The 24,528-nt window shown below is 41.3% G+C and overlaps 2 protein-coding genes across 6 annotated transcripts in view; both read left to right on the top strand.

The window, feature by feature from the left end:
• Window positions 1–732: 732 nt before the first annotated feature.
• Window positions 733–4,086, top strand: LOC141018361 (uncharacterized). 3 transcript variants are annotated; one of them, XM_073493322.1, is made up of 4 exons: window positions 733–931; window positions 1,907–2,182; window positions 3,223–3,347; window positions 3,492–4,086. In XM_073493322.1, exons 1-4 carry the CDS (start codon window positions 802–804, stop codon window positions 3,915–3,917), a joined length of 957 nt encoding a protein of 318 aa, XP_073349423.1. In that variant the 5' UTR covers window positions 733–801; the 3' UTR covers window positions 3,918–4,086. The 3 variants fall into 3 exon arrangements, with proteins under 3 accessions (XP_073349423.1, XP_073349422.1, XP_073349421.1); XM_073493321.1 differs by having other exon boundaries at window positions 3,223–3,404; XM_073493320.1 differs by having other exon boundaries at window positions 3,223–4,086.
• A 1,788-nt stretch (window positions 4,087–5,874) lies between these two features.
• pex7 (peroxisomal biogenesis factor 7) overlaps window positions 5,875–24,528 on the top strand; it is a 60,802-nt gene continuing 42,148 nt past the window's right edge. Inside the window, exons 1-6 of one of the 3 annotated variants that reach the window (XM_073493323.1) lie at window positions 5,875–6,011; window positions 7,550–7,694; window positions 8,613–8,670; window positions 8,923–9,073; window positions 9,248–9,325; window positions 9,433–9,541. In XM_073493323.1, the coding sequence (XP_073349424.1) occupies window positions 7,586–7,694; window positions 8,613–8,670; window positions 8,923–9,073; window positions 9,248–9,325; window positions 9,433–9,541 (505 nt within the window). In that variant the 5' untranslated portion in view covers window positions 5,875–6,011; window positions 7,550–7,585. Of the gene's footprint in view, window positions 6,012–7,533; window positions 7,695–8,612; window positions 8,671–8,922; window positions 9,074–9,247; window positions 9,326–9,432; window positions 9,542–24,528 lie in introns of all 3 variants that reach the window. The other 2 variants (XM_073493324.1, XM_073493325.1) reach the window with 2 other exon arrangements.

Genomic DNA, 24,528 nt, shown 5'->3' with positions numbered 1-24,528 from the left:
AGGATCCTGTTTGTGGACTTCAGCTCGGCGCTCAATACCATCATCCCTGAGAACCTCCACCAGACGCTCACCCAGCTCACTGTGCCTGCCTCCACCTGTCAGTGGATCACCAGCTTCCTGACTAACAGGAGGCAGCAGGTGAGACTGGGGAGCATCACATCCAGCACCCAGGGATGTGTCCTCTCTCCACTGCTCTCCTCCTTCTACACGAATGACTGCACCTTCTGTGAAACTTCTGAAGTTTGCAGACGACACCACAGTCATCAGTCTCATCATGGTCGGTGATGAGTCTGCATACTGACAGGAGGTGGAACAGCTGGCCCTCTGGTGTGGTCAGAACCATCTGGAGCTGAACCTGCTCCAGACAGTGTAGATGACAGTTTTCTTGTGTAAATACTGTTGAATATTCTGCACAGTTTTTTTTCTTGTGTTATAACTGTTTGTTTTAAAAACTATTCCCTGTTCATTGAGAGCAAACTTAACCGGAGTTAAATTCAAGTCAAGTCAAATTCTTTGTTTGTGTGCACATACTTGACCAGTAAAGCTGATTCTGATTCTGATCGTGGTGAAAGTGTTTTAACTTTATGCAAATTACCTCTGAAACGTAATCGTGACGTACTGTAGTGAGAACCAATAGCGGCCGTTTAGATTCGCACCGGAAGCGGAAGCGCACGGTTTTTTTTCTGTTAGGAAGGAGAAGAAGAAGAAGAAGGAGGAGGAGGAGGAGGCAGTTGTTGTTTTTCGGAGACCTCGGCTGTTTTCTCCTCCTCTCGCCCCTCTCCTCCGGGAGTGTGACACAAAATGGAGTACAAACTAATCATGGCGGTGTCCGGCTTCCCCAGCCTGTACGACAGCAACTCAGTGACCTACAGAGACCTGAACATGAGGAGCGAAGCCTGGAGGCAGGTCGCTCTGATAGTCGGGGTCCCCGGTGGGTGTCTGCTGCTCGTCTCTGCAACATCAGTCTTACTGTCAGCGGGTTAAATGGACTGTGTGAGCTTCTAATGGCTGTATAGATTACATTTCACCAGATTTATTTTGGACCCTCCCTGTGTTACTGTCCTGCCTTTCCAAACACTGAAGAGGTTAACACTATGTGATGTTCTTTGTTTTCTTAAAGGCATTTAAAGTTACAGAACTACAAATTCCGACATGTTAAAGGTTTTCAAAACTAAATGTGTTTGTTGGAGTAAACTTTTTACTGGTTGTATTGTAAAGATGGGGTAAGCTATTATCTAAAATGCCATGAATGCACTGAACCAGTGAACTTTAAATTATTAGTTATAATCTTTAAAGAATAAAGTTTTTGTATTTGCTTAATATTGAACAACTCATGTCGATACCAATAAATCTGACTGATACATCGATCATACTCTGATCTCAAGTGCCACTCTGCTAGTAGGACTCAGATTATGGCAAATATTTAATAATTAGGGATCCACTGTATGGAGCATTTAAAAAGAAAAAAAAGCAACATTAAGAGTGATTTAATAATGTTTATTAATTCTTCTTATTATTATATTGTTTGCTTTGGGGTGACTTTGACCCTTACGGCAGCCCCACAATGAGCTGCCCTGGCGTGAAGTATTAGAGGATTAAGTGGTGACAGACATATCAGTCAATTTTGTTTTTCTGTCAAAATGTTCTTCTTATGCCTCTTTGTTTAAAATATATAAATATAATATGTATATGCTTAATTTATATTCATATAAATACATTTTTCATTCAGAAGTAGCTAAATTAAAGACATAAAGATGATTGCACCAGATGTTAAAGTGAAGAAGGGACATTTGTGCAGCTTTTTGGCAGTGTGAGAAGTGTTGGTTTGAATCTGTACATTGAATTTGTTGAATATTGTCCGACAAAATTGAATGTTGAATATGTATCTTCTTCTTGTCTTCATCAGAGTCTGAGTGCAGAAGGAAGTGGAAGATGCTGAGGGACCAACACCGGAGGGAAAGGCAGCGGGAGAAAGAGAGACGTGAGAGCGGCGTTGGGCTCTTCAACTACAGGCCTTGGAGATATTCCGCCATCTTGTCCTTTTTAAACCCGTTTATTGATGCCAGAGCCGCAGGCACCAACGGCTGGGCTCTGAACCCGCAGCCCCCTCGCTTCCAGACGTCTGACACGGTTGGCTGCAGTACGACCACCGAAACACGGAGCGATGACGACGAGAACTACGGTTTGTAGATCAAGATGTGCAGAATTTCTCCAAATATTAGATTGAGCCTGAAGAGGCAGTGTGATCCCGATCCTGACTGTTTCTTAAATTCTTAGTTATATCCATTAAGTACAGTGTTGCCAAAGCAGGTACCAAAAAAAGCCAAACAATTTTTTAGACTGACAATTAACCAGCAACTTTAAAGGAATAATTCACCCAAAATGTAAATTCAGTCATTATCTCCTCCCCCCATGCTGATGGAAAGTCAGGTGAAGTTTCATAGTCCACAAAACATTTCCTGAGCTTCACAGCAAAACAGCGTTGCAGCATTCTCCTAAACAACTGAAGTAGCTGGAGACTTTAGGAACATCCAAAAAAACATCAAATGGCTCCATACAGCTCGTCCGGTGTAATCCAAGTCTCCAGAAAACCTCCAGATCCCAAACTGATCTGAAAAGGTTTTATTTATACCCTTTTTTAAGCTGAAATCTTCAATGTAGTTGCTAAGCTAAAAGTGTTAGCATGCATCCCCTCCGCCGCAGGTGCACAAGCTGAACCGCACGTCGAGGGTGTAAATGACGGCTGTATGGAGCCATTTTGTTTTTTATGTTTTAAAACAAGTCCGCAGCTACTTCGGTTGTTTAGGAGAATACTGCAACACCGTTTTGCTGTGCAGCTCCAGAAATGTTTTGTGGACTATGAAACTTTTACTTCAAACAGTCCAAAACCCAAAGACTCTTCATTTACTGAGCCCCCCCCCCCCCCCCCCCCCCCCCCCCCCCCCCCCCCCCCCCCCGAACCAACAAATGTTTGACATTTTTGTTTGAAAAACGGCTAGGATGATCATAGTAAGACTTATTTTTCTACATCTAAACACAAGCAAATAATGTTTTTGACATACAAATGGACCTGTAAGTATTGAGTTCATTACACAGGTGTAGTAAAGCCCTTATATTGAATATTAAAAGATACTGAAGCTTTAGACACACACATACAGTAGCTGTGTGGTTCTGTAGCTGTGGGCTGAAAATCAAATGTAATCCTTTTGTCTGTCTCTGTAGGCATCGCTGTAGCAGACGCTACAACCACAACATTTTCATCATCATCATCGTCAGAGTTTGTTCAGAGGAAGCGACCGTCGTCTGCCGACAGAGACATCATCAGACTGAAAGAAGCAAAGATTGAGGTGCCGTCAGAAAATTCTGCTTCAGACTACAGTATTCAAACACAACAAGTCCAACAGGTTAACATGAAGGAACTGTTTGAGATGATGATGCAGTCAGTTACATCTCTAGCCACGTCCTTAGCTTCTTCACACTCTTCCTCGCAGCCCTCAGACCAGCTGATGCCTCCTGCGCAGTCGTCCCCTGAAGTTCTGCAACTGGACCAGCAGATGCAGCAGCCGTCCTGCACCACGTCCAGGCTGAACCACCTGAAAACAGAGGAGCAGGACGTCGAGGAGGTGGAGCTGCTGGACCAAACAGACGAAGAGGAGGAGAGTCGTGATGCATCCCCGCGTCTGGCCCGGGGCTGGAGGAGGAGCACGGACAGTCTGCTGGAGGAGTACCTGAGGAGGATGGAGGCCAGGGAGGCTCAGAAGGACCGGGATGTGGACCAGAGAGACGATGTCACGCTGTTTTTACTCAGCCTGGCTCCGGCCATGAGACGACTTCCTGCAGAGAAACAGTCGTGGGTCAGAACCAAAATACAGCAGCTTCTACACGAGGCCGAGTTTGGTCCGATAAATATCCAGTGACTCCAAAATATTTAACGTTTTTATAAATACTGTATGAAATACAAAGTGTGGACTTCAATAGTAATTCACCTCCAGAGGAGTTTCCATTGTTTTTATAATGCTGTACTATAATACTTCTGCTTTCCTGTGTTTTTGTGCTGTTTTTAATAAAATACTCTTGAAACAGTCACTTTTGTTTTTATACATGAATGAATTATTAAAGAAAGTGCAGTAAACACCGCTTTAATCTGGCTTCATGTGTAGAAAAGGAGCACTTGAGGTATCGGCTCACTGATCAGAAACAGTGAAATATATTGATCTATATACAAAATACATTACAGCAGATTTTTAATGGGAAACAGTTGTGGTGTGATGTTTCTCTCTGAAGAACTAATCAAAAGTTTCTTGTATCACCAGTGTGAAAAGGGCATGTTCTGGCAGACGCTCTCTCTCCCCACCTGCCTCATGTTTACACTGACTCTGACCAGGCACTCACCTTCTTACGCCTGAGGCTCTTTAGTGTATGTTTTATCAGGTATTAGTCCTCAATACTTGGTATAGTTTGTGTCTGCTAAGCAAATGGAGCCCAGGTTCATGTTCGACACAGCGTACCTACATATTATAGCCAACTGTATTACACTTTGTAATGTGTAAGAACATAATATGTTTTCTGTGTGACTGTAGTATCATAATTGAGAGTGCAATGTTACTGAAACAATGTACCGAATGGCTGCCTTATTTGCTCGTTAATTAACCCAATTAGCATGTACAGAGCCTGTAGCTCATTAACCACCAGTGAGATGTCCAGCACATCAATCATCGACCAGTAGAGGGCAGTAATAGGCTGTTTTAGTTTCTCAGATGCCCTGTCCCCCATTTCCCTGGGAACAGTGGCTACAACTACTTGTAGCTTTTTTATATGAGCATTGTTTACATGGTTTGTGTTACTCACATGTGTATGTTTGTGTATTGTTACTTCATGCAGAAGCTCTGATTCATCAGGTAGTTAAGAAGGAGGTTGTGGTGCTGGTGACAATAGTGGAATTGAAGACGTGTGGTTCTAATCGATCACCCACAGCGGGTCCTTCTTCAAGTGAATCCACCATATAAATAGCAGGGAAGCTACACCTTCCTCACAAGTGGTCACAAGTGATAATGACTTGATAATGAATTGATGAATGATTTTTTGTTGAACTGTTCCTTAAAATGGATAATGTGGGTTTACCTTCCACCTCAAGCCAAATTTTCACATGACGATGCCACTTACCGCCCTTTTCTGTTGCAGGAAACTAACCTTTAACTGAGGCTTTCCATTAACCTGGACCTTTAAGTAACTAAGTACATTGACTCAAGTACTGGATATAGTACAATTTTGAGATACTTGTACTTGAGTATTTCTTTATTCTGCTACTTTATACTTCCACTTGGAGGTAAATATTGTACTTTTACTCCACTACATTTATTTGATAAGTTTAGTTACTTGTTACTTTGCAGATTACATGCAGCATCAGAACCATAGTAGCACCTTTTCAAATTAATTCATTTTTGTGGCAATCAGAAGGTTATATTTTAACATAGTATCTTTACTTTTATAATACTTTTGGGTACTTTTTACAACACAGTTGAAGGAGAAGGAGTCACCATTATACTACAATGTAAGGTATTAATTAAAGGTTAAAATATACACACAATACAAGACATATGGTCTGAATAAAGCCACATTAGGCACTAGATATGCTGTTAAACAGTCAATAAACACATATTGTGACAGACAGAGTGCGGATTTAGGGAGAAGTTCTGATTATTATCATATTTATTTTCTAAAACATTTCAAAAACATGCGGTATGATTATTAAAGTCAGATCGGACAGTGGTTCTGTTGTCATTTAGGGGAAACATCGCCATCTACCGAAACCTCGCGAGACTTACAGCTACACCCGCTTTCATCCGGGTAGTTTGGGTCAGCTGACCAAAACACGGAAGCAGTTGTGTCTTTGAACCTGTCACTTGTCTCAATGAGGAGTAACTTGTCGTTTTATGGATTTAACGAACCGTTTCTGTTAAATTTGACAGTTTGAGAAGACGTTTAAGTCTGAAAGTGGTTTTCTGTCATCGGTGAGTGCTGAGCGAGTCATTACCGGTTGTTTGTTTCAGTTTTTAACGTGCTATAGAGGTCATTTGGTCATTTTTGTTGGGTTATAAACCAACTGGAGGAATATTTGAGTTACCACAGGAGATGTGAAGTATCTCAAAGAAGCGTGAATTTATCGCTAAACTCATATATAAAACCCCTATGTGAATACTGAGTATGACAAAGGAGTTACTCACCCAGTATAGTTCAGCTAAGTAATAGGTAAGTAAGTAATAGGAAGAGAAATGTTGTACTTTCTGTTTATCATCACATAAGTGGACAAATAAAACCCGAATCATGTACAGTAAGGGCTAACAGAGCGCATAAAAAAATCAGAAAGTTTGAGGTTTCTTGACTCTTGGATCCTACTTTTGAACTTAAATGTGAATACTCTCTACCATGGCCATGTAATTTTCCCACATTTTGTACATAGAAATTATCATACAAAGTTCAGTTTTGATCATAATAAGCCATACAGCAAGTATTAAACTGCTTGTCCATTTAAGCAACATTATGTAGAAATTGGCCTTTTGTGTGATTTGGTGCCCCCAACAGTTTCTGAGTGCAGCACCAGTGTCATCAATACAAACCCATGTCTGTAATGTTGGAGCTAACTACAGACAAGACTCATTATGTCATAACAATGTTATGTGTTGAAAACTTAAACATGATTATAACCCAAAGGGCTGGGTATCGTTAAAATATTTTCCTTACCAATACCTCGACTTCGATACCTGTTCCTGAAAGATACTTTTTTGGATAGCAATTCTAAAAATCTTTAGAATTAGATCTTGAGTCAGGGTGATGATTGTGAATGTAACAAATGAGACTTAACTTTAAATTATTAACGGACTTTTTTGCTTGAAAAACTTTAGATTTTGATATCATCTAACATCAGAACTGCAAAAACAAATCGATTAAATGCCAACTATTAAATTCATCACCAACTATTTTGATAATCTGAGTAATTCCTTAAGAATTAAAAGTCAAAATTCTCTGAACCCAGCTTCTTAAATGTGAATATTTTCTGATTTCGTTCCTCCTCCATGACAGTACACTGAATATCCTGAAGACATCATCTTGGGCTTGTTGTTGTGCCAGCGTCTGCTTCATTAATTTGATTATTGAGAGGTGATAGCCTCCAGCAGCAGATCTTTATAGATGAGCTGACTTCCACTGCAACTTTTCTTTTCTCGTTTCTAAAGGAACATTTTTAATTTCATTCAAGGTTTATCTAATTGAAACACAAAAATGAAATCAATGAAAATCATACGAAGGTTTTCATGAATCATTTTCATCCATTTTTTTTAATCAGTACTTGTATTATTACAGTCAATTATGTATGACGTTTTCATCCAGCAGTTGTTTAGTGTTGTTCTCAGCCCGCAGCTGTAGGAAAACAGTATAAGTAAGGCTCATGATTTATCTGTATGATATGATTCCCTTTGATATCAGCTTTCACACCTTGTTATGTCGAGCTTTACTAACTCCTCATCTCTAACACAGTTCTTGGTGTGTCTAGCAGGAAGCCCAGTTGGGCTGCAGGCGGCTGCTGAGGATGGTGAAGGTGTTTCGCTGTCCGGCTCGTCATGGCTACGCTGTGGAAGTGTCTCCGTTCATCCCCAACAGAGTGGCCTGCGCTGCCTCTCAGTACTATGGCATAGCTGGTTAGTAGTAAAGTTATAATGATTCATAAAATGCATAACAAACACACAGGAAACATGTAAGATGGTGACAAATAAAATCCAAAATCATAAATTAATGTAGAAACATTTAGATGAGATGAGAACCTTCTGGCTGTGAGGCGACACTGCTAACCACTACACCACTTATCAAATCTGAATCTTATTAAACATTATGAGCTTTAAAGACTCAATTTAGATGGGTATCACCTTTTATTGGCTGAAACTCAACAGTGTAATTAATGTTCTCCGCCTGGAGCGACAACCTGAAACGAGCAGCAGAAGATAAGAAACGATAATTAAATTTATCTGACACATTAGAATAACAGCCTATGGACTTTATAAGAGCTGCTTGCATTGGCTACTTTATCCCTCTGCATCATTATTACATGCTGATATTATATACAAGTTTAACTGGGAAATTCTCATAAAATTCTATGTGAAGCAGCAAGAGGAGAGTTGGCACTCGTGAACTACAGAAACACTCACAACTTGTGAGTCTTTAGGTTTGGACTTGTAAGTCGACCACAAACCCAACAACAGCCAAACGTGTAGTTATAGCCATTATGGAATTAATGTTAATAAGTGACAGACAATATAATCTGTTTGTGACTTTCACTGATGGAGGCAACGGCCATTTTACATCTTTGTCTGCTCGTTATCAAAAGCAAGGACAGATTAAAGGTTTAATAGGAGATTCATTAGGACTGGAACTTAATGAGTCTGAATATAGTGCTGACCAGGAACCAGATCCAAATTGTTACCAGCCATCTGAACTGATCTGTGGAGAGATTTCACACTTTATATTTGTTCCTTTCATTTGTCACATGTTTCTCTGAGTTATATTTTCTGAAAAATACAATCAAATCAACCAAAATAAATACATTTTATGCATATTTGTAGGTTGTGGCACCCTCCTGGTCCTAGATGAGACAGAGACAGGAGTTGTTCTTGTGAGAAGGTAAACTTTCTTTCTTTCTTTCTTTCTTTCTTTCTTTCTTTCTTTCTTTCTTTCTTTCTTTCTTTCTTTCTTTCTTTCTTTCTACTACTCTTTCTTTCTTTTACTTTTAAGAATCTTATGTCTCTTTTTATTTATTTCTATTTTTGGTCTTACCTGTACATTTCCTTCACCTGTTTTTATATTTTTTAATGTTAATCTTACAACTTCATCAAGTTAGTTTAAATAAAATAATACAGGTGTTGTGTGTGTCAGCTGGGAGTGGAGTGACGGTCTCTTCGACATATCCTGGAGTGAAACCAACGAGCATGTCATGGTCACCGGGGCTGGGGATGGCAGCCTGCAGCTGTGGGACACAGCCAATCACGACGCTCCGCTGAGAGTGGCCAAAGAACACACACAGGAGGTAAAATATGCACACACACGCACACACACGCACACACACACACACACACACACACACACACACACACACACACACACACACACACACACACACACACACACACACTCGTTCACAGAAGAATCAAGCTGTGTGGCCTTTCATGCGGATGCTGTATTGTGACTGTGTATTTTGAAGGTGTATTCTGTGGACTGGAGTCAGACCAGAGGAGAGAACCTCATCGTCTCTGGATCGTGGGATCAAACTGCGAAAGTGGTGAGATCTGTTTGTTTTTGTACTTTTTTTCTCTTTGTCTCCTCTCAGTTTTGTTTTCTCTCCCCTGACTGCGATGTGTTTTTGTTGTTCTTGTTTCGCAACCGCAGTGGGACCCTGCTCTCAACCGATCGCTGACCACGTTTAGGGGTCACGAAGGGGTCATCTACAGCACCATTTGGTCGCCTCACATCCCAGGATGCTTTGCTTCAGCCTCAGGTGAGCCCACACACAACCCAGGCTGCAGAGTTTTGTTTTGTATATTGGGGAAAAAAGAGGGATACACGGGAGAAGGAAGAGAAACATAATTTCGTTAGTGCTCTAATATTTCTTTTGGATACACAAGATGCAGAACGTGCAGCAACACATGGAGCCTGATTAGCAGGATCAATGATTCATGTCTCTTTATTTTTACTAAATTCAATCCCAATACTGATTTACTCAGCTTGTTTGATAGTCTTATCACTAGGTGGCGTTGTAGTTCTATTATTGTGACAGTGCCTCTGTTGTTTCTGCAGTACGACTTTGTTTTATTCTATTTATTATGTCTGCATATATGGAGAGATATGTGTTGGTAGTAGTCATGCTGGAAATATTAATGAGGTTCTGTTATTTGGGATATGTCTGTTTTTGTGAATGACCTTTTTTTGATGAAGGGCTTTTTTGGTATTTGAAGTCATACAAAATGCAAAAACTTGAAGATACAGTTGGATAAATACAATAACTTACCCCCAAAATAAATGATGAAATCAGCTGAAACAGTGTGTTCAAACAGCTGCTTAATGTTGGCAGGTAAGACACACTTCAGAAACAGGCTGGTACAGCCATGCTGCCACAGCCATGCTGCCACAAACTGACACTTTTTAAAGGAAACTAACAACTTCATGTTTTGCATTTAATGCTGAATTTGCAAGAAGGCACCAATGATTTAGAATTTGTTGTTGCTGTTTCATCAAGTTTGTTAACTTTCTCCTCACTCAACAACTCTTAAAATCAGATGATTTGTAAAGGGAGTCTGGTGATGGGCTTCTTCTTCTTCTTCTTCTTCTTCTTCTTCTTCTTCTTCTTCTATTTTCTTCTTCTCCTTCTTCGTCTATTTTCTTCTTCTTCTCCTCCTCCTCCTCCTCCTCCTCCTTCTTCTTCTTCTTCTTCTTCTTCTTCTTCTTCTTCTTCTTCTTCTTCTTCTTCTTCTTCTTCTCCTCCTCCTTAATCTCCTTCTTCTCCTCTTCCTCCTCCTCCTCCTTCTTCTTCTTCTTGTAGCTGTCCACTTGTGATCAGTTCCCTAAGGATGCATGTTGAACCCAGGTGTGAAGAGGCCTTTGTGTAGGAACTATTGGTGCTTTCCAACCTGTTCACATTTGGTGAAGAGCAAATCTCCTCTTAACACTTACTTTATGTGTAGGCTAAGTCCTGAAGCACTCCTCGTGTTTCCCATTTAAGAAGACTCAGCTTCCCACACCAGACTTGTTTTCTTTCAAGTCATCCTGTAAAGAAAAAACAACAGCACCTCAGTGATATAGATTGTAGGAAAGAGTACTGCTACTGGCTAAGATGCAGCTCTTCTTGCTCCGCTGAGGAAGCGAGATTTAGAAACGAGCTTCATTCAGAAGACGATTACGTCAATGAGTTTGTACCCAGAGGGAGAGCTGGGGTTATCTTATCCGCTTGTGTGGGAGAAAAAGCTAACTTTATCAGAGGGGTGGAGCCGTGCTGGTGATGGATGTGCATTTCGTCAGCTCTCAGTTCAGATTGTAGACCGGCTGGAGTCAAAATGCAGCAGCTGTCCTCAGTTCACTTTGTGTTGCGTGCTTAAACACGTTGACTAATGAGTTTCGGGTTAATTGGTTTGCGAGAGCGAGCGGAAATCTGTGATGAGATTTCATAACCAGGAAGATGTTAAAGCTCCTGTAGTTCAGGAGGTTATTCTTAGCTCAACCACCTGACCTTTAATGGTTCATCATCATATTCACAGAAATAAAGAGTTAAGATAAACAACATGCGAGTCTAGTTAATTCATCCACCAAATACACATTCTGTTGATTAAAGAGTAAAATAAATGTAACTTTTATTTGTCTAATTGTTGCAGCTTTGGACCTGAGATTTTTTATTATATAGTAGTTTGCAATGATTTACATTTGAAGGTGCGACTTTGAAACTGATTTCGGGAGAATGGGGTTCCATTTCATTTTGGCCTTATTTTCCTCTTGACAAAAATTACAATAATCATATTTAATTATTAAAAAAGATAATTCTGATACTTAAGTTTTCAGTTCTGGCTGCAAATGATGATTAATTGATTAATCAGTCTCATAGTTTTTAAATATCACAAAGTAGTGAAAAATGTCCCAGGGTATTTATCTTTATGTAAATCAGAGAAAAGAAGCAAATCATTTAATTGTCTCTGATTAATTTTCTATAGTAGTGTCTCATGTTGTAGATGCTGTTGTAGTGACTTTAAACACTTTAAACACAATAATCATTTTGTAAGTGAACCACCCGGAGTATGTTTCACAGATTTTCATAATGTGGGATTGATTCAATCCAAACAAACTTTACCATACTAAAATACAATAATGTGAACACACCGGCAGAAAAGCCAGTCCGCTAAAGATTTATTTAAAACAAAATTGAATTGCAGGATTCAGAGGTTAAGTGTTTTTCGTTGAGGTTCAGACCAGCCACACAGAGCTCAGTAGTTCTGTGAGCAGATCAGATAAGTCCTCCGGTGGAGCTCTGGAGCGCTGCTAAATGATTTACTGAGCACTGACCTCCATAATGAAACCATTACTGTGGACAGCTGCTTACCTCCATGTTCACATTTGATCTGATGCATCAACCTGCCAACAGCTCAGCCAGACAACGCTGCAACAAAACAGCCTGTCACAGTCACAGACAGCTGAAAGCTAAGAATTCGCAGGCTGTTTCCCTTATTGTTGGTTTATTTAGTACTTATTTAATACCAGAAAAATACCAGAAAAAGAGATGAGATAGAACTTCATTTATTCTGAAAGATATGTTTGTGCCAAAGCTGGTCCGTTAGTATACAGAGTAAAAATACATGGCCGCAGATCCATTTTCTGCATCGTAATCGGAGACAATGGCAGCAGGCCAAGCAAGACATCTTCCATCTCCTCCTGGAGGTTCCTGAAGTTCCCAATCCACATGAGATCTATAATCCCTCCAGTGTGTTCTGGGTCTAACCGGGGTCTCCCACCAGTTTGACGACACACCTGGAAAACCTACAAAAAGAGGCACCCAGGAGGAAACCCGACAGAGGTGTCAAAAGTCCACACATTATTTCCTCCAGTAGAAGTACAGATACTTGTGTAAAAAAAAGACTCTGGTAAAGTACTGATTTAACTTCTTTACTCAAGTTAAAGTAATAAAGTACAGGCTCTGAAATGTACTCAAAGTAAAAAGTATTTCTGGTCAAAGCTAACTGAAGCTCATGTCATATTAATGTAATTCAACTATAAGACTATTAGGCTTAAAGGTAGAATCAGTAGGATTTGTCCCAGCTGTTCCCAAACGCACCACAAAGATAGTTGATTGTTGAGTCTCATTCCCAGGACGAAAATGTGAGGAGGAGAAAGTTCAGATATTTGTGTTCAAATGTAGGGAGGAAAAGTCAAAAGTTGTCAGGGAAATAAATACTCAAGTAAAGTACAGACACCTGAAAAATCTACTGAAGTGCAGTAACAAAGTATTTGTCACTTTCTCTCTGCATGTCTGAGGATGTCATATGATCATTTTCACCAAGTTGCCGTTAAGATTTGAGGTCAGCTGAACTTTGATTTGTAGTACCTGTCACACAGTGTCAAGAGTCGGGCATCAAATTGTTTCCTCAATTTGCTGGCTACCTGATAATAACTGGTGACCTGTTGCTTTGTCACCGGTAGTGTGAACACACCATAGCTCGGCCCGAACACCCAACAGAAGAAACTCATTTTGGCTGCCTGTATCTGCAATCTCATTCTTTCGATCACTACTCAGAGCTCATGAACACAGGTGAGGGTTGGAACGTAGTTCGACTGGTAAATTGAAAGCTTCACCTTCCGGATCAACTTCTTCTGAACCACAGCCGCCTGGTAAAACCGCACCAATCTGTCTGTGGATCTCAGGCTCCATTTTACTCACACTGGTGAATAAGACCCGGAGATACCTGGAGACCCGGGGCAGCAACTTACTTCTAACCTGGAGAGAGCAGTCTAACAAGCTGCTATGTTGATAGGCCTCAATTACCAGCAGCGAGACCCGGGGCAGCAACGGGTATCTCCGGGTCTTATTCACAATTGTGGGTTCATCGTTTCTCCTTGGTTTTTGTGCTTCTATTGTGGTAGGCAATGTAGTTTAATTGTTTAGTTATTTGTCTGTTTTAAGTGTGTTTATTGTTAATATTTCCTATTGTGTTGTGCTGTAGATTCCGAGTCTGCACACAGTATTTTGCCGTTCTGCTGTCTGACTTCCTGTCTGGCTCGATCTGCTCTGTGCAGATTGACGTGGCTTAGGTCCGCTTCTGTCATCAATAGACTCGGCACGTATCAGAGCCGGGAGCTGCTTCTTAGATGCTGCTGAGACGTGTTGTGGCGCAGCCAATGGAAACACGAGCATTGTCTAGAACGGCTGCAATCAGCGGCCGTGACAGGCCTGGTGGAGTCTAGGGGATACAGTGTGTTTCTTTAGATTGCACATTGCACAATAAGTTCAAGAAGAGTTCTTGTAGTAATGATTTCCCTCCCAAACCACTAAAGAAAGCAACCTGGGTCCAGGCTGAATTATTCGGGGTCAGGTCTGAAAATGAGCTTGAACGTGAGAGACGAGCTGTTGATGGGTGGTTTACTGCAGCACCCTGAGGTGAAGGTCAGGAGCTCCACTCTGCTTTCTGACCTGCAGCACGAGTGATAAAACACAAGAACAAATTACCCTCTGTGTTTATCTCCCTCTCCTGCAGCCTGCTTCACTTCTGTGCAATTAACTTGAATCCAGTTCAGTCATTTATCTTACTTCTGCTTTACTTTCTGTTTGTGTTTCTCTCTCTGTTTCCATTTCTTTCCGCTGTTTTCAGCTCTATTTTTACTTCTCTCTTCCCTAAAGGCTCCATCACTTTCCGTCAGCCCAACAAAATTGTCCTGCATTCAGAATGAAAAGTGACGGCTCAGATGAATGCAATCAGGAAATACTGAGGTGCTGAGGAGACACTGTTGGAGCCAGTGAGTCCTCCACAAAAGAAAACTATATGCACAAAAATGTGACAATAAAGGCAAAAAAAAAAAAAAGAGCTCCAGCTCCATGTGGTTGGGAAAGTCATGATGCATTTATGGTGAAATGGTTCCAAACTATTCTCTAGCATGTAGGACAGCCTTTATGGCCCTGTGTCACATTTTCTCTACTGGAAGGGCATTGTAGATGACAATTTGCTGTCCTGTTTTTGTTGTTACCCATCTGTTCAGGTACCCAACACACTAATCCGATTCCAAAAAGTGGAGTTAAACACTGCAGAGCACTGATTGCACTGTCGTCTGCGAGACTCCTGTGTTTTATGAGGGGTCTTTTGTCCTCATACCTGCAGAGAGTGTCAGAAAAAGAGATGGTGAATGCGACGAAGCTGATGAAAAACAAGTTAACAGTTTGTACATGATGTCAGTCAGGCTGTAATGCACAGGAAAGGTCTCAGTGTGTCAGTTAATAAATGCAGCAAGAGTCAAAACCAAGAAAAGTCTCCCCCAACCTTCACCCCCAAAGCCGACTGCTAACATTATTAATCATTAATCATTAACAAGATTTCTGCCTGCCTTTGAAACTCAAAACAAATCTTGGGTTTAGCTACTTTAATTATGGGTTACATGCAGGTTCAAAGGGTATGCTACCGAAAGTACAGGTGGAACTGAGGCTTAAGTGAAGTTCAAGCGCTGAAATTAATTAAACTGTCAGTTGAAGAGTCAGTTAAAGTGCTGAAGTGTAACAAAGTTTAAATAATCAAACTCCACCTCCACCAATGTGCACCACCCGGGACACATATCTAACCAAACGATCATGTTTTTAACAAGAAATTTCGTCAAACGATTTGGTCATATTATCATGTATCGGTTCCACTGAATTATTGATTGATCATTAATAGTTATTGTCCAGTTTTATTTGTGATTGAGCCTTTACCTCGACCACTAAGTGGCTGTTGTGTGTCTGATGTTCAGCATCTGTGTGTGTTCTGCCAGAGGGGAAAGTGCTCGTCAGCCAGATGATGTTCTACAGAGCCCCAAAGCACACACACGCACACACACACACTACACACACTACACACACACACACACACACACACACACACACACACACACACACACACACACACACACGCACACACACACACACACACACGCACACGCACACACACACACACACAAAGTCCTGTTAATTCTGTGTGTGGTTTGTTTGTGTTTGTTCAATGATACCAGGTAGAGTCTGGTTAAATAATTGATAGCAAGCATCCATCAGACACGCACACACGCACACACGCACACACGCACACAAGCACACACACACACACACACACACACACACACACACACACACACACACACACACACACACACACACACACACACTCTGGCCTCAAGGGAAACTTTAGCACAACATGATCTGTAACTGTAGCACTAAAAAAGAGTGAGACGAAATGATGACGGACAAGAGGATAAAGAACCACTTTAACACACATGCGAACCATATCTGAGGGCTCACAGCTGTGATAACACACACACACACACACACACACACACACACACACACACACACACACACACACACACACACACACACACACACACAGATGAACAGGATGGATTGTGTTGATCGAGGGGTTCTGTCTCACATCAGATTGGTGCTGCTGCTGCTGCAGGCCTGGTCACAGCTGAAATGAGAAGACGGACATTGATCGATAGATAAAGAGAGAGGGGAGCTTCCCGTGATATCACACTTCAGAGTTTTTTTCTGAATCAATAAGCTGTGAGAAGAAGTCAGTAACACGTTGAATGTATTTACTCTCCATAGTTGTTTCACGTTACAAGAGAAACGAGAGACAAAAGACAGAAGGTGAGGTGAGAAAGGTCAGGGGCTACTCAAGGGTCGGGCGATGTCTAACGAATTGGCATATGACGATGGCCGCGGTGAAACATTGAGAAGGACGACATCATTGTTGGCAGGTCGGGGGCGGGGGGGTACTATGTGTTTCTAAAGCTGAGGTAGTGTGTCCCCTTAGAGTTGCTGTAAGGCTGGAGTTGCTCATTAGCTCATCACTGTAGCAAAGTTCTTTAAGGCAAGTCTTGCCACCCGGCATCTTGGCAAGACCAGGCTCCTATCTAAATGAATGAAGAGAGAGTCACAACTTCACTGTCAGTGGTCACCTGGACTGCATGTATAGGATTACTAGTCAAATCTGATAAAAACCACTCAAAAAGGTTTGGTGACTTTGACTGTTGTGAATCAAAAACGCGATTGGCTGATATCTTTCCCAGTTCGGCACCCGCTTTTCACACCACAAATACAGCTGGAAATATCCTCAGGTCTCTATGAAAAAACTGCCGGTTTTGTCACCACATCAAGTGGTGGAAATATCTCCAGGTGTTTTTAAAAATATCCAGTGGTGCGACTCGAACTGCAGTTGCCCATTTGGCAGCTTTGTTGGCTGTAATAACGTCACCACTGTCCCCTCCACCTCCTGATGTGACAGGTTTCTAATAAGCATATGACGTGAACGTGATATGCCATGTTTACGGCAAAGTTCAACCTTGGACATATCTCTGGTTGCAGATACGTTAACTGCTAACATTATATCCTGACGACTGGGCTGTATACTGAGGAGGCTCAGCTCCGAAAATACAAATAACAATGGCATGATTAAAAGAAACATGCTACCAATGTGACCGAGTGTCTTGGGTTCATCTAATTGAGCTGGTTTGATGAGAAAATAATGAACGGGACATGGAGACGTAACAGTAGTGCACTGAGCAGCAACAAATGGCATCAATGAGCCACGATGAGTCGCTTTACAGGTTAATATTACAGTCCACTCAAATGTTCTGTTTTCTAAATATGTCAGCAGGCATTGAGTGCTTGTTGGTGCAACAGGAAAATAAAGCACTTATCAACAAAAGTGTACCATTTCTATCTTTGTACCATATTTGTATTATGTTTTTAAAATTTGTCTTTAATAGCTCCATGATGATGTATTTTGTACAGCCAACAGACCTTTTTCACAAGATGTCATAACAAGAAAAGCGACGGTGCATTAAGAATGGCCGCATCTCATTTAGTCTTCCAGTCCCAGAGCCCTACTTATGTGCATAAGCCAACATTAATGTCATTAAATCCACTTTGGCTTTTCCTGCCATAACAAGTCACATTATCTGCTGTGCAAAAGGTCTGCAAGTTATGAGGTAGTATTTGGATATTATGTATTAGTCTGCTGCCCAAATGATGCTCTCAGCCAGCAGATCGGGCAGTGAGTACAGAAAAACGCCTGAGAGGAAGAAGCTGGAAAGTCCTCTGTAGCGTCCATTGATGGCTGTAGAGACAAATTTCCGCGAATTCTCCCAGATGTCTATCTGACAGCTGAATTACAGTGTGTAATGGTGTAGTTTCCAGAGTCATGGCTGGGGACTTAAGTGGGTCTCAGTGGTATTGCTTTGTGCAAGAAAATCGACCTTTCTGCAGTCTATCTTGAAGTTGCTTGTTCCCTGCAGCGTGAGCTGTCTCAGAGGAGCTGCCCTGTGAACCCACAAAGGTCTCTGATTTTACTGAAGTGATAAAAGTGAAGGCAGGCAGAGCTACAGCCAACTTCCCCTAAAGGGTAGAAACCAAGTGTTTCTGATGTTTGTAACTCAGAAACTTGCCGTAGGTTTGCACTGAATGAAGCCTCAGTCTGACGCTCTGACGATTCCCTTCATCTTCATCCACATCAGAAAAAATCCACAGTACCAGCAATCTAAGTGAGATTTTACAAGTTTTTAAACTAAATTATCTACACATTTGAAGACATTTTCACTTATTGCATCATCATATCTGTAGATATGAACTGTGAGAATATCAGTGTGCAAAAATGTAACTATTCTTTCCACTTGCTTCTTAATCCCTGTAAATTGTTGTTTTACAAATGAACTTCAATTACTGAAACATCAAATACGCTGCATGTCGCCTTCTACACTTGCTGTGGTGTTGTGATGATGACCAGTGGCTAATAAGCATATAATGTGAATTATTATTTTTTCAATATCTTTGGGTTTTGGACTGTTGGTCAAACAAAACAAGCAATTTGACACCACAGACTTTCAGAACATTTGAATGTTCTTTCAAATATTCTTTTATATTTATATACCACATTATCAATTGATTCCAAAAAAAAAAAAAAAGAATAACTGATAGCAGAAAAGTTTTAGTTGCAGCTTGAACCTTTAAGTTTTGGCTGAAACTGCTCAGAATTACAAGTAGGTTCATGTTTATATACACACTTGTATATTTTAGAATTTTAAACACAATAAACGACAAATAGTAATAAGGCAGAGCATTTATTTACACCACTGGAAAAAACAGCCTCCTGCTGTTAAACACTCATGATGCATTTATGATTTCTTCTGTGATTAATGGGTCACGTGCAGATGCAGACTGCCCTTTGCATAAACTGAGATAGTTTCACCCAGTAATTGTAAATGTATAGGTCATTTGTAATTGCCTGCTTATTAAGCAGTTTGCACACACTTATTTTAAAAGCTTCGACATTACTGAGATTTGTCGTCTTAACCTCCAGTGGGGCATCCAGCTGTTTTACATAACCACTGTAACAGGCATTCAGCCCAAAAGAGAGGTTACGTCACACACAAATCCTGTTTTAAATATGAATATCACTGTTGCTGAAAATGAAATGTGATGAATGTATTTAGTAGGAGCTGCAACAGCAATGTGTTACTCTGGTGGGTCTTACGGATGGATGGATGGGCGGATGAATGGATGGATGATAATGAGTTGTCAAACAGTGCTAGCTAGCATTAGCGCATGGTGGAAAATTGCTGCCTTATCTCCCTGTGGAGGCACCCCCTCTGGTAGCATTTTGCAGTTAACATGAGAGGCCACAGCCACTGCTGGCTTTAAAAAGGAAGTGCGAAACGGAGAGAGAGAGAGAAAGAAGACCGAGATATGGGAGAAGCAGGGGGCAGATGGCATCTCATTCCGATAAGCTTATCGGGGTTTCCCATGCTCCTCGCTGCCTCTCCTCCTCACATCTTCTCATGGTTCTCCTCCTCTTCTCCTCTCTCTTCTCATCTTCTCTCCACCCCCCCCAATTTGCTTCAGTGCCATACAAGATCACCTCCTCCAGCATCCGCAGGAGAGAAGAGTGTGTGTGTGTGTGTGTGTGTGTTGTGCTTCAATCTGCCCTCCAGTTCTCCTCCAGTGTCATTTGCAGTGCCAGCTCGAGTTGCTCTCAGCTCTGCAACAAATCAGCGCTTCAGTAAACAAGAACTTTGCATTCCAGTTTCTTTTTTATATCAGAAAACGAGCAGCACTTAAACCCCATAAATAAAGAAGGTTGGTCTAGGATTTCAAACTCTTGGACTCTAACTCTAAAACCGTGATTCCAGAATAGTTAGGACCCTGTGTAAAACATAAATAAAATCAGAATGCAATAATTTGCAAAGAAACTGCTTTTACTGAAAAACAGTGTTATGAAGTGTTCCTGAGGTCACTTTTTGGCAGCAAAATGCTTAAAGTTACTGACCCTGACCTTGTGAAGCAGCTAGATTTCTGTTATCATGTGATCTCCTAAATCCATCTTGCCAGACTTCAAGCTCAGCACTTGTTGAACCATTTAACGACTGGTTAAAAACAACAATGGCATCTCCTCAAGAGGTTAGCGTAGCTGCTATAGCATCAGTTATATCAGAACTGGAGAATTTATTTCACTGAGAGAAGAGCGAAGAACAACACGGAAGGCTTTTCTCGATGAAAAGATGTCTGCACTCTTCTCTTTACTGACTTCATTAAGAGTTTCATTTGCCAGCTGGCTCCACTGGTGGTAGCACTCTCTGACTGTTCTAGTTGGTTAGAGTTAGCCCCTGATGGACGGATGGTTTATCCAATCACCTGCAAAGTATTTTTTGAAAGTTTCTGGTACTGCCTTTCAGGATGGTTCAGGTTATCATAAACTAGCAGCTCACCAGTAGGTCAAGTAGCAAATGTTAAAATAACACGTTGTGGCCACAGCCGCTTAGCCTTGTTCCCTTGTCCTTATGAGTGTCTCTGCCTCTGTTTGATTGGTAGAAAGGCTCTTCCTTGTGACTAATCATAAATGAAACTGCTAATGAAAGCAGGGGCGCTGTGCTGTGTTCATGGTGACATCTGAAAATGATGGTAGTCATAGTAATGACACAAATTGGTATGTCATAAAATTGGCATGTAGTGACTCTTCACACACGTAAAACACAAACTACAACAACGTTTTTGTTGGAAGTTCAGCTTATATTCCTCCATTTTGAACTCTGCTTCTGTTTCTAAAGGTTGCACAGCTTCCGAATGTTTGGTACCGAGTTGATGAAAAGGTGACAATGAATCCAACTGTTGTAAACTTCATTTCTATATCAGTTACAGTCAGAGCAGAACAATATGAGGGCCAAGTCCTCAGGTCAAGACTCTGCTGTCCACTTACATTTAAAGGAGAAAAATTATGGACCATCTTTGAACAGAGGAGGTGGCCTGTACTGAGTCCCCTCCCCAGACAGCTTAACAACCATTCACATCCGGGCTCACGTAGCCCTAACATCCCCCATGAAGGCTGGTTGGGTCAACGACTCACACGTGACCTTAACGACTCTGTAAGGACACTCCCACACAGGGTTTTAAGCCTGCAACTCCCATCCAGTTAGTTAGAACTGAAGAAGCTTCTCGGATGAGATGGGAGGTCTTCAAGAAACTGAAACATGTCCAGTTGCCTACAATACAGCACTTAGAATTCAGTATCAAGAGTACAAGTAAAAGTAAATTATACATATATATATACTGTATGTTTTGAGAAAATGTGAAGCCACTGCAAACAAACAAAGGTAATAGAAAGATATAATTCATTGGGTCAGATAAAGACAAATGATTCTGTGTGATTTAAAAACGATTATGAGATCAGGCACGGGTGATTTTTTTAAGAGAATAGGTGGAGACTCCTTGAGATCTCCAACAGCACAAACCAGGAGCCCTGAGAGCTCCTGTTCATTCTGATCCCGGGATCAACTCGGGTTTATTGAGGTTGCTGACTGGGATAACACAATAAACTCTATTGCAACAGATTAACAGACCTTTAGCATTACAGTGGACAGAATCCCTTCATGTCTTAACAAGGCTTTTAATTTGAAATATTTGTGGGAATGTGTGACTTCAAATGTAGCTTCTGCCATCTTGTTGCACTTGTACATTACTACAAAATACAGACATTAACGGACAAAATAGCGTGATAATATTGATTAATTATTCAGAGTTTATGCACCATCGTTATTTTCTCCAAGCCATTATTTGTTGGTATCACCACCTCACCCACAGCTATTACTTGAGACGTTGGTTTGATTTGACTACCAGATTTTGCTTGAGGAAACCTGGTTTGTGCAAATTGGATTTGAAAATCAAATTTCTGATTCTTTTAATTTCCAAAAAATAAAGTGATAAATTCACATTTTATTCTTTTTAAATGAAAAAATCTGATTTATTTTCTTCTTCACATCTGCCAGGATTATTTCTCTGGCTTCAGGTGTGTGTGTGTGTGTGTGTGTGTGTGTGTGTGTGTGTGTGTGTGTGTGTGTGTGTTAGCAGAATGTTAAAGTTGTTTCACATCAGTAGCTGCATGTGGTAGAGAAGTGTGTGTGTGGGCTGAACCTGCTGATACAGCAGAGATACCAGGTGTAATAGAGCGAGACCCTTTTACAAAAGTCAGCCCCTAATGTGCTGCAGAATGTACACACTCACACACATGCACACACACACACACACACACACACACACACACACACACACACACACACACACACACACACACACACACACACACACACACACGCACACACACAGCCAGACGCTCGTTGCTGCTGCTGTACACACAATGTTAAACTGTTTTGATGTTGTAAATGGTGATACACACACAGTGTCGAGCTGGCATGTTTGTCGCTTGCTGATGCCAGAGCAGCTTCCACGCATGGCTGAGAAGTCGAGTGTGTGAGTGAGGAAAGGGAACAGAGGGAGGAAGATGATAAATAAAAGGAAGAAGGATGTGAAGGGTTAAAACAGTTATGGAAGAATCGATAAAGAGTGGGAGGAGGTGGTCTGGAAGAGACTGATGCTGGGAGGCTGTGTTGGGTTTTCATACATCGTTGGGATTAAAGAGGAGGTGGACGGAGTGAAGAGGATGAGGAGGAAGTGGTGAATGGGGGGAGTGGAAGCAGGATGGCGAGGATAAATGTGCTGGTCAGTAAACATGAGTTGTAGCCAGGAAGAAGCTCCCTCGCTGTGCTCTTTAATCTGTTCCCTGCAACAGTCAGGATTTGTTCGGAGCTGTTTATTCAAACTCTGCTCTTTCCCGCCTCTCACAGAGCTCAGATTCCCTAAATATTCCATTCAGTTTAGTCCTCTTGTTTGGCTCGTGCTCTGTTCCTGAGTCCCAGTCACTTAATCCTATTGAGCTAATTTATTTTGTTGGAGGCTTCGAGGAACTTTTATCCTTCCTCATTATTTTTTGGACCACACAAGCATCATTATTTTAGTTCCAATAAAGGCCTTTAGTCCTGCCAAAACAAAGTGTTACGGCTCTAACTTCTGTTCACTGAAGGAGAGCAACAAGATGCCAGTGTATGCCAAGCACACCTTACTAAAATAAAAATGCAGTTAGGCAGCTGTGAAATAAAGCCTTTCGCTGTAAGAAATGGCCAGAATTCAATGGTAGCTCTAAAACTACAGGAGGCAGCATACCCACTAACTGCTGCTCACTATACTCTTTGCTGAAGCAACTAGCGGCCATTAGCAGGTAGCTCAGTTAGCCATGGAGCTATGTGGCCCTATCAGCTCACGGATGAAGAGGGAGTCACCGGCTCCAAGTAAACACATCTGAACACATTCTGAACACAGTTTGAAGACAGGGGATACAGTTTGGAGGTGATTTACAGCAGCTCTGACCGGGACTATGACTCCAGGGATGAGAAGAATTAAGGATTTATTTCGACTGAACCAAAGGTGATTGTGGAAACTGAAAATACCACTTCGAACCACATCCTGCTGTACAAAGTGGTAATATGATAAGCTGGAGCTAGCTGGTTAGCATGCTAACTTCTGTAGATATCTCCGCAACACATACAGACATCTTTGATGTAACGCCAACACTTGTTTCTTCATGCTGTGTTGATAATGTTGATCCATTTTTTGAATGATTTAGCTAAAATTCTGGTCATGTCTTGCATACTACCCCTTTAATGTGAAGAAGGTTACAGTCTCCTCATCGCTCCACACAGATCTGATGTTTTCAGCTCTTCACTTGAAGCAAAGGTGGGAAGTTACAAAGTACAAATACTTTGTTACTGCACTTAAATATATTTTTCAGGTATCTGTACTTTTTTGACAACTTTTGACTTTTCCTCCCTACACATGAACACAAATATCTGAACTTTCTCCCCCTCACATTTGCAAAACAGGCTTGTTACTTTAGTTTGATGCATTTGAGGGGAATTATGGATCATTGCACGCCGCCTTCCCAACATCACAAGACTGATTTCAACATCAGTGCACATCATGCACGACAGACGTAGCGAGACGAAACAAAGACGTAAAAGACGTAAGAAGACAGAAACAGACAGAGAGAGAGACTGGAATGGGGAGAAAAGGCGTGTTAGTGTCTCGTATCTGCAGAGACCCTGCAGCCCTCTGCCTGGATTTTCTTATTTTCTCACTTTGTTGCTGCTCGGACGCTTTACCAACACAAAATGTGGCTATTTGACGTCTTGGGAATGAGACTCAACAATCAACTGTCTTTGTGGTGGGTTTAGGAACAGCCGGGACAAATCCTACTGATTCTACCTTTAAGTTTAATAGTCTTTGATTTCTATTAATATGACGTGAGCTTCATTTAGCTTTGCACAGAAATGGCCGCTAGAAATGTCCTTCAGAGGGACACTTTGATACTTGATCAATTCTATTCAAAC

Source organism: Pagrus major, chromosome 22, assembly GCF_040436345.1.
Source record: "Pagrus major chromosome 22, Pma_NU_1.0".
In the NCBI taxonomy this organism is placed as follows: domain Eukaryota; kingdom Metazoa; phylum Chordata; class Actinopteri; order Spariformes; family Sparidae; genus Pagrus; species Pagrus major.
The sequence above is the reverse complement of the archived record's forward strand: the minus strand, read 5'-3'. Positions and strand labels throughout refer to the sequence as shown.

Bases quoted from the DNA above. Each gene is read 5' to 3' on its own strand.
- LOC141018361 (XM_073493320.1), top strand. From the start codon at position 802: ATGGAGTACAAACTAATCATGGCGGTGTCCGGCTTCCCCAGCCTGTAC. The intron at 932-1,906 runs GTGGGTGTCTGC...TGTCTTCATCAG, and splicing joins TCTGATAGTCGGGGTCCCCG to AGTCTGAGTGCAGAAGGAAG. The intron at 2,183-3,222 runs GTTTGTAGATCA...CTGTCTCTGTAG, and splicing joins CGATGACGACGAGAACTACG to GCATCGCTGTAGCAGACGCT.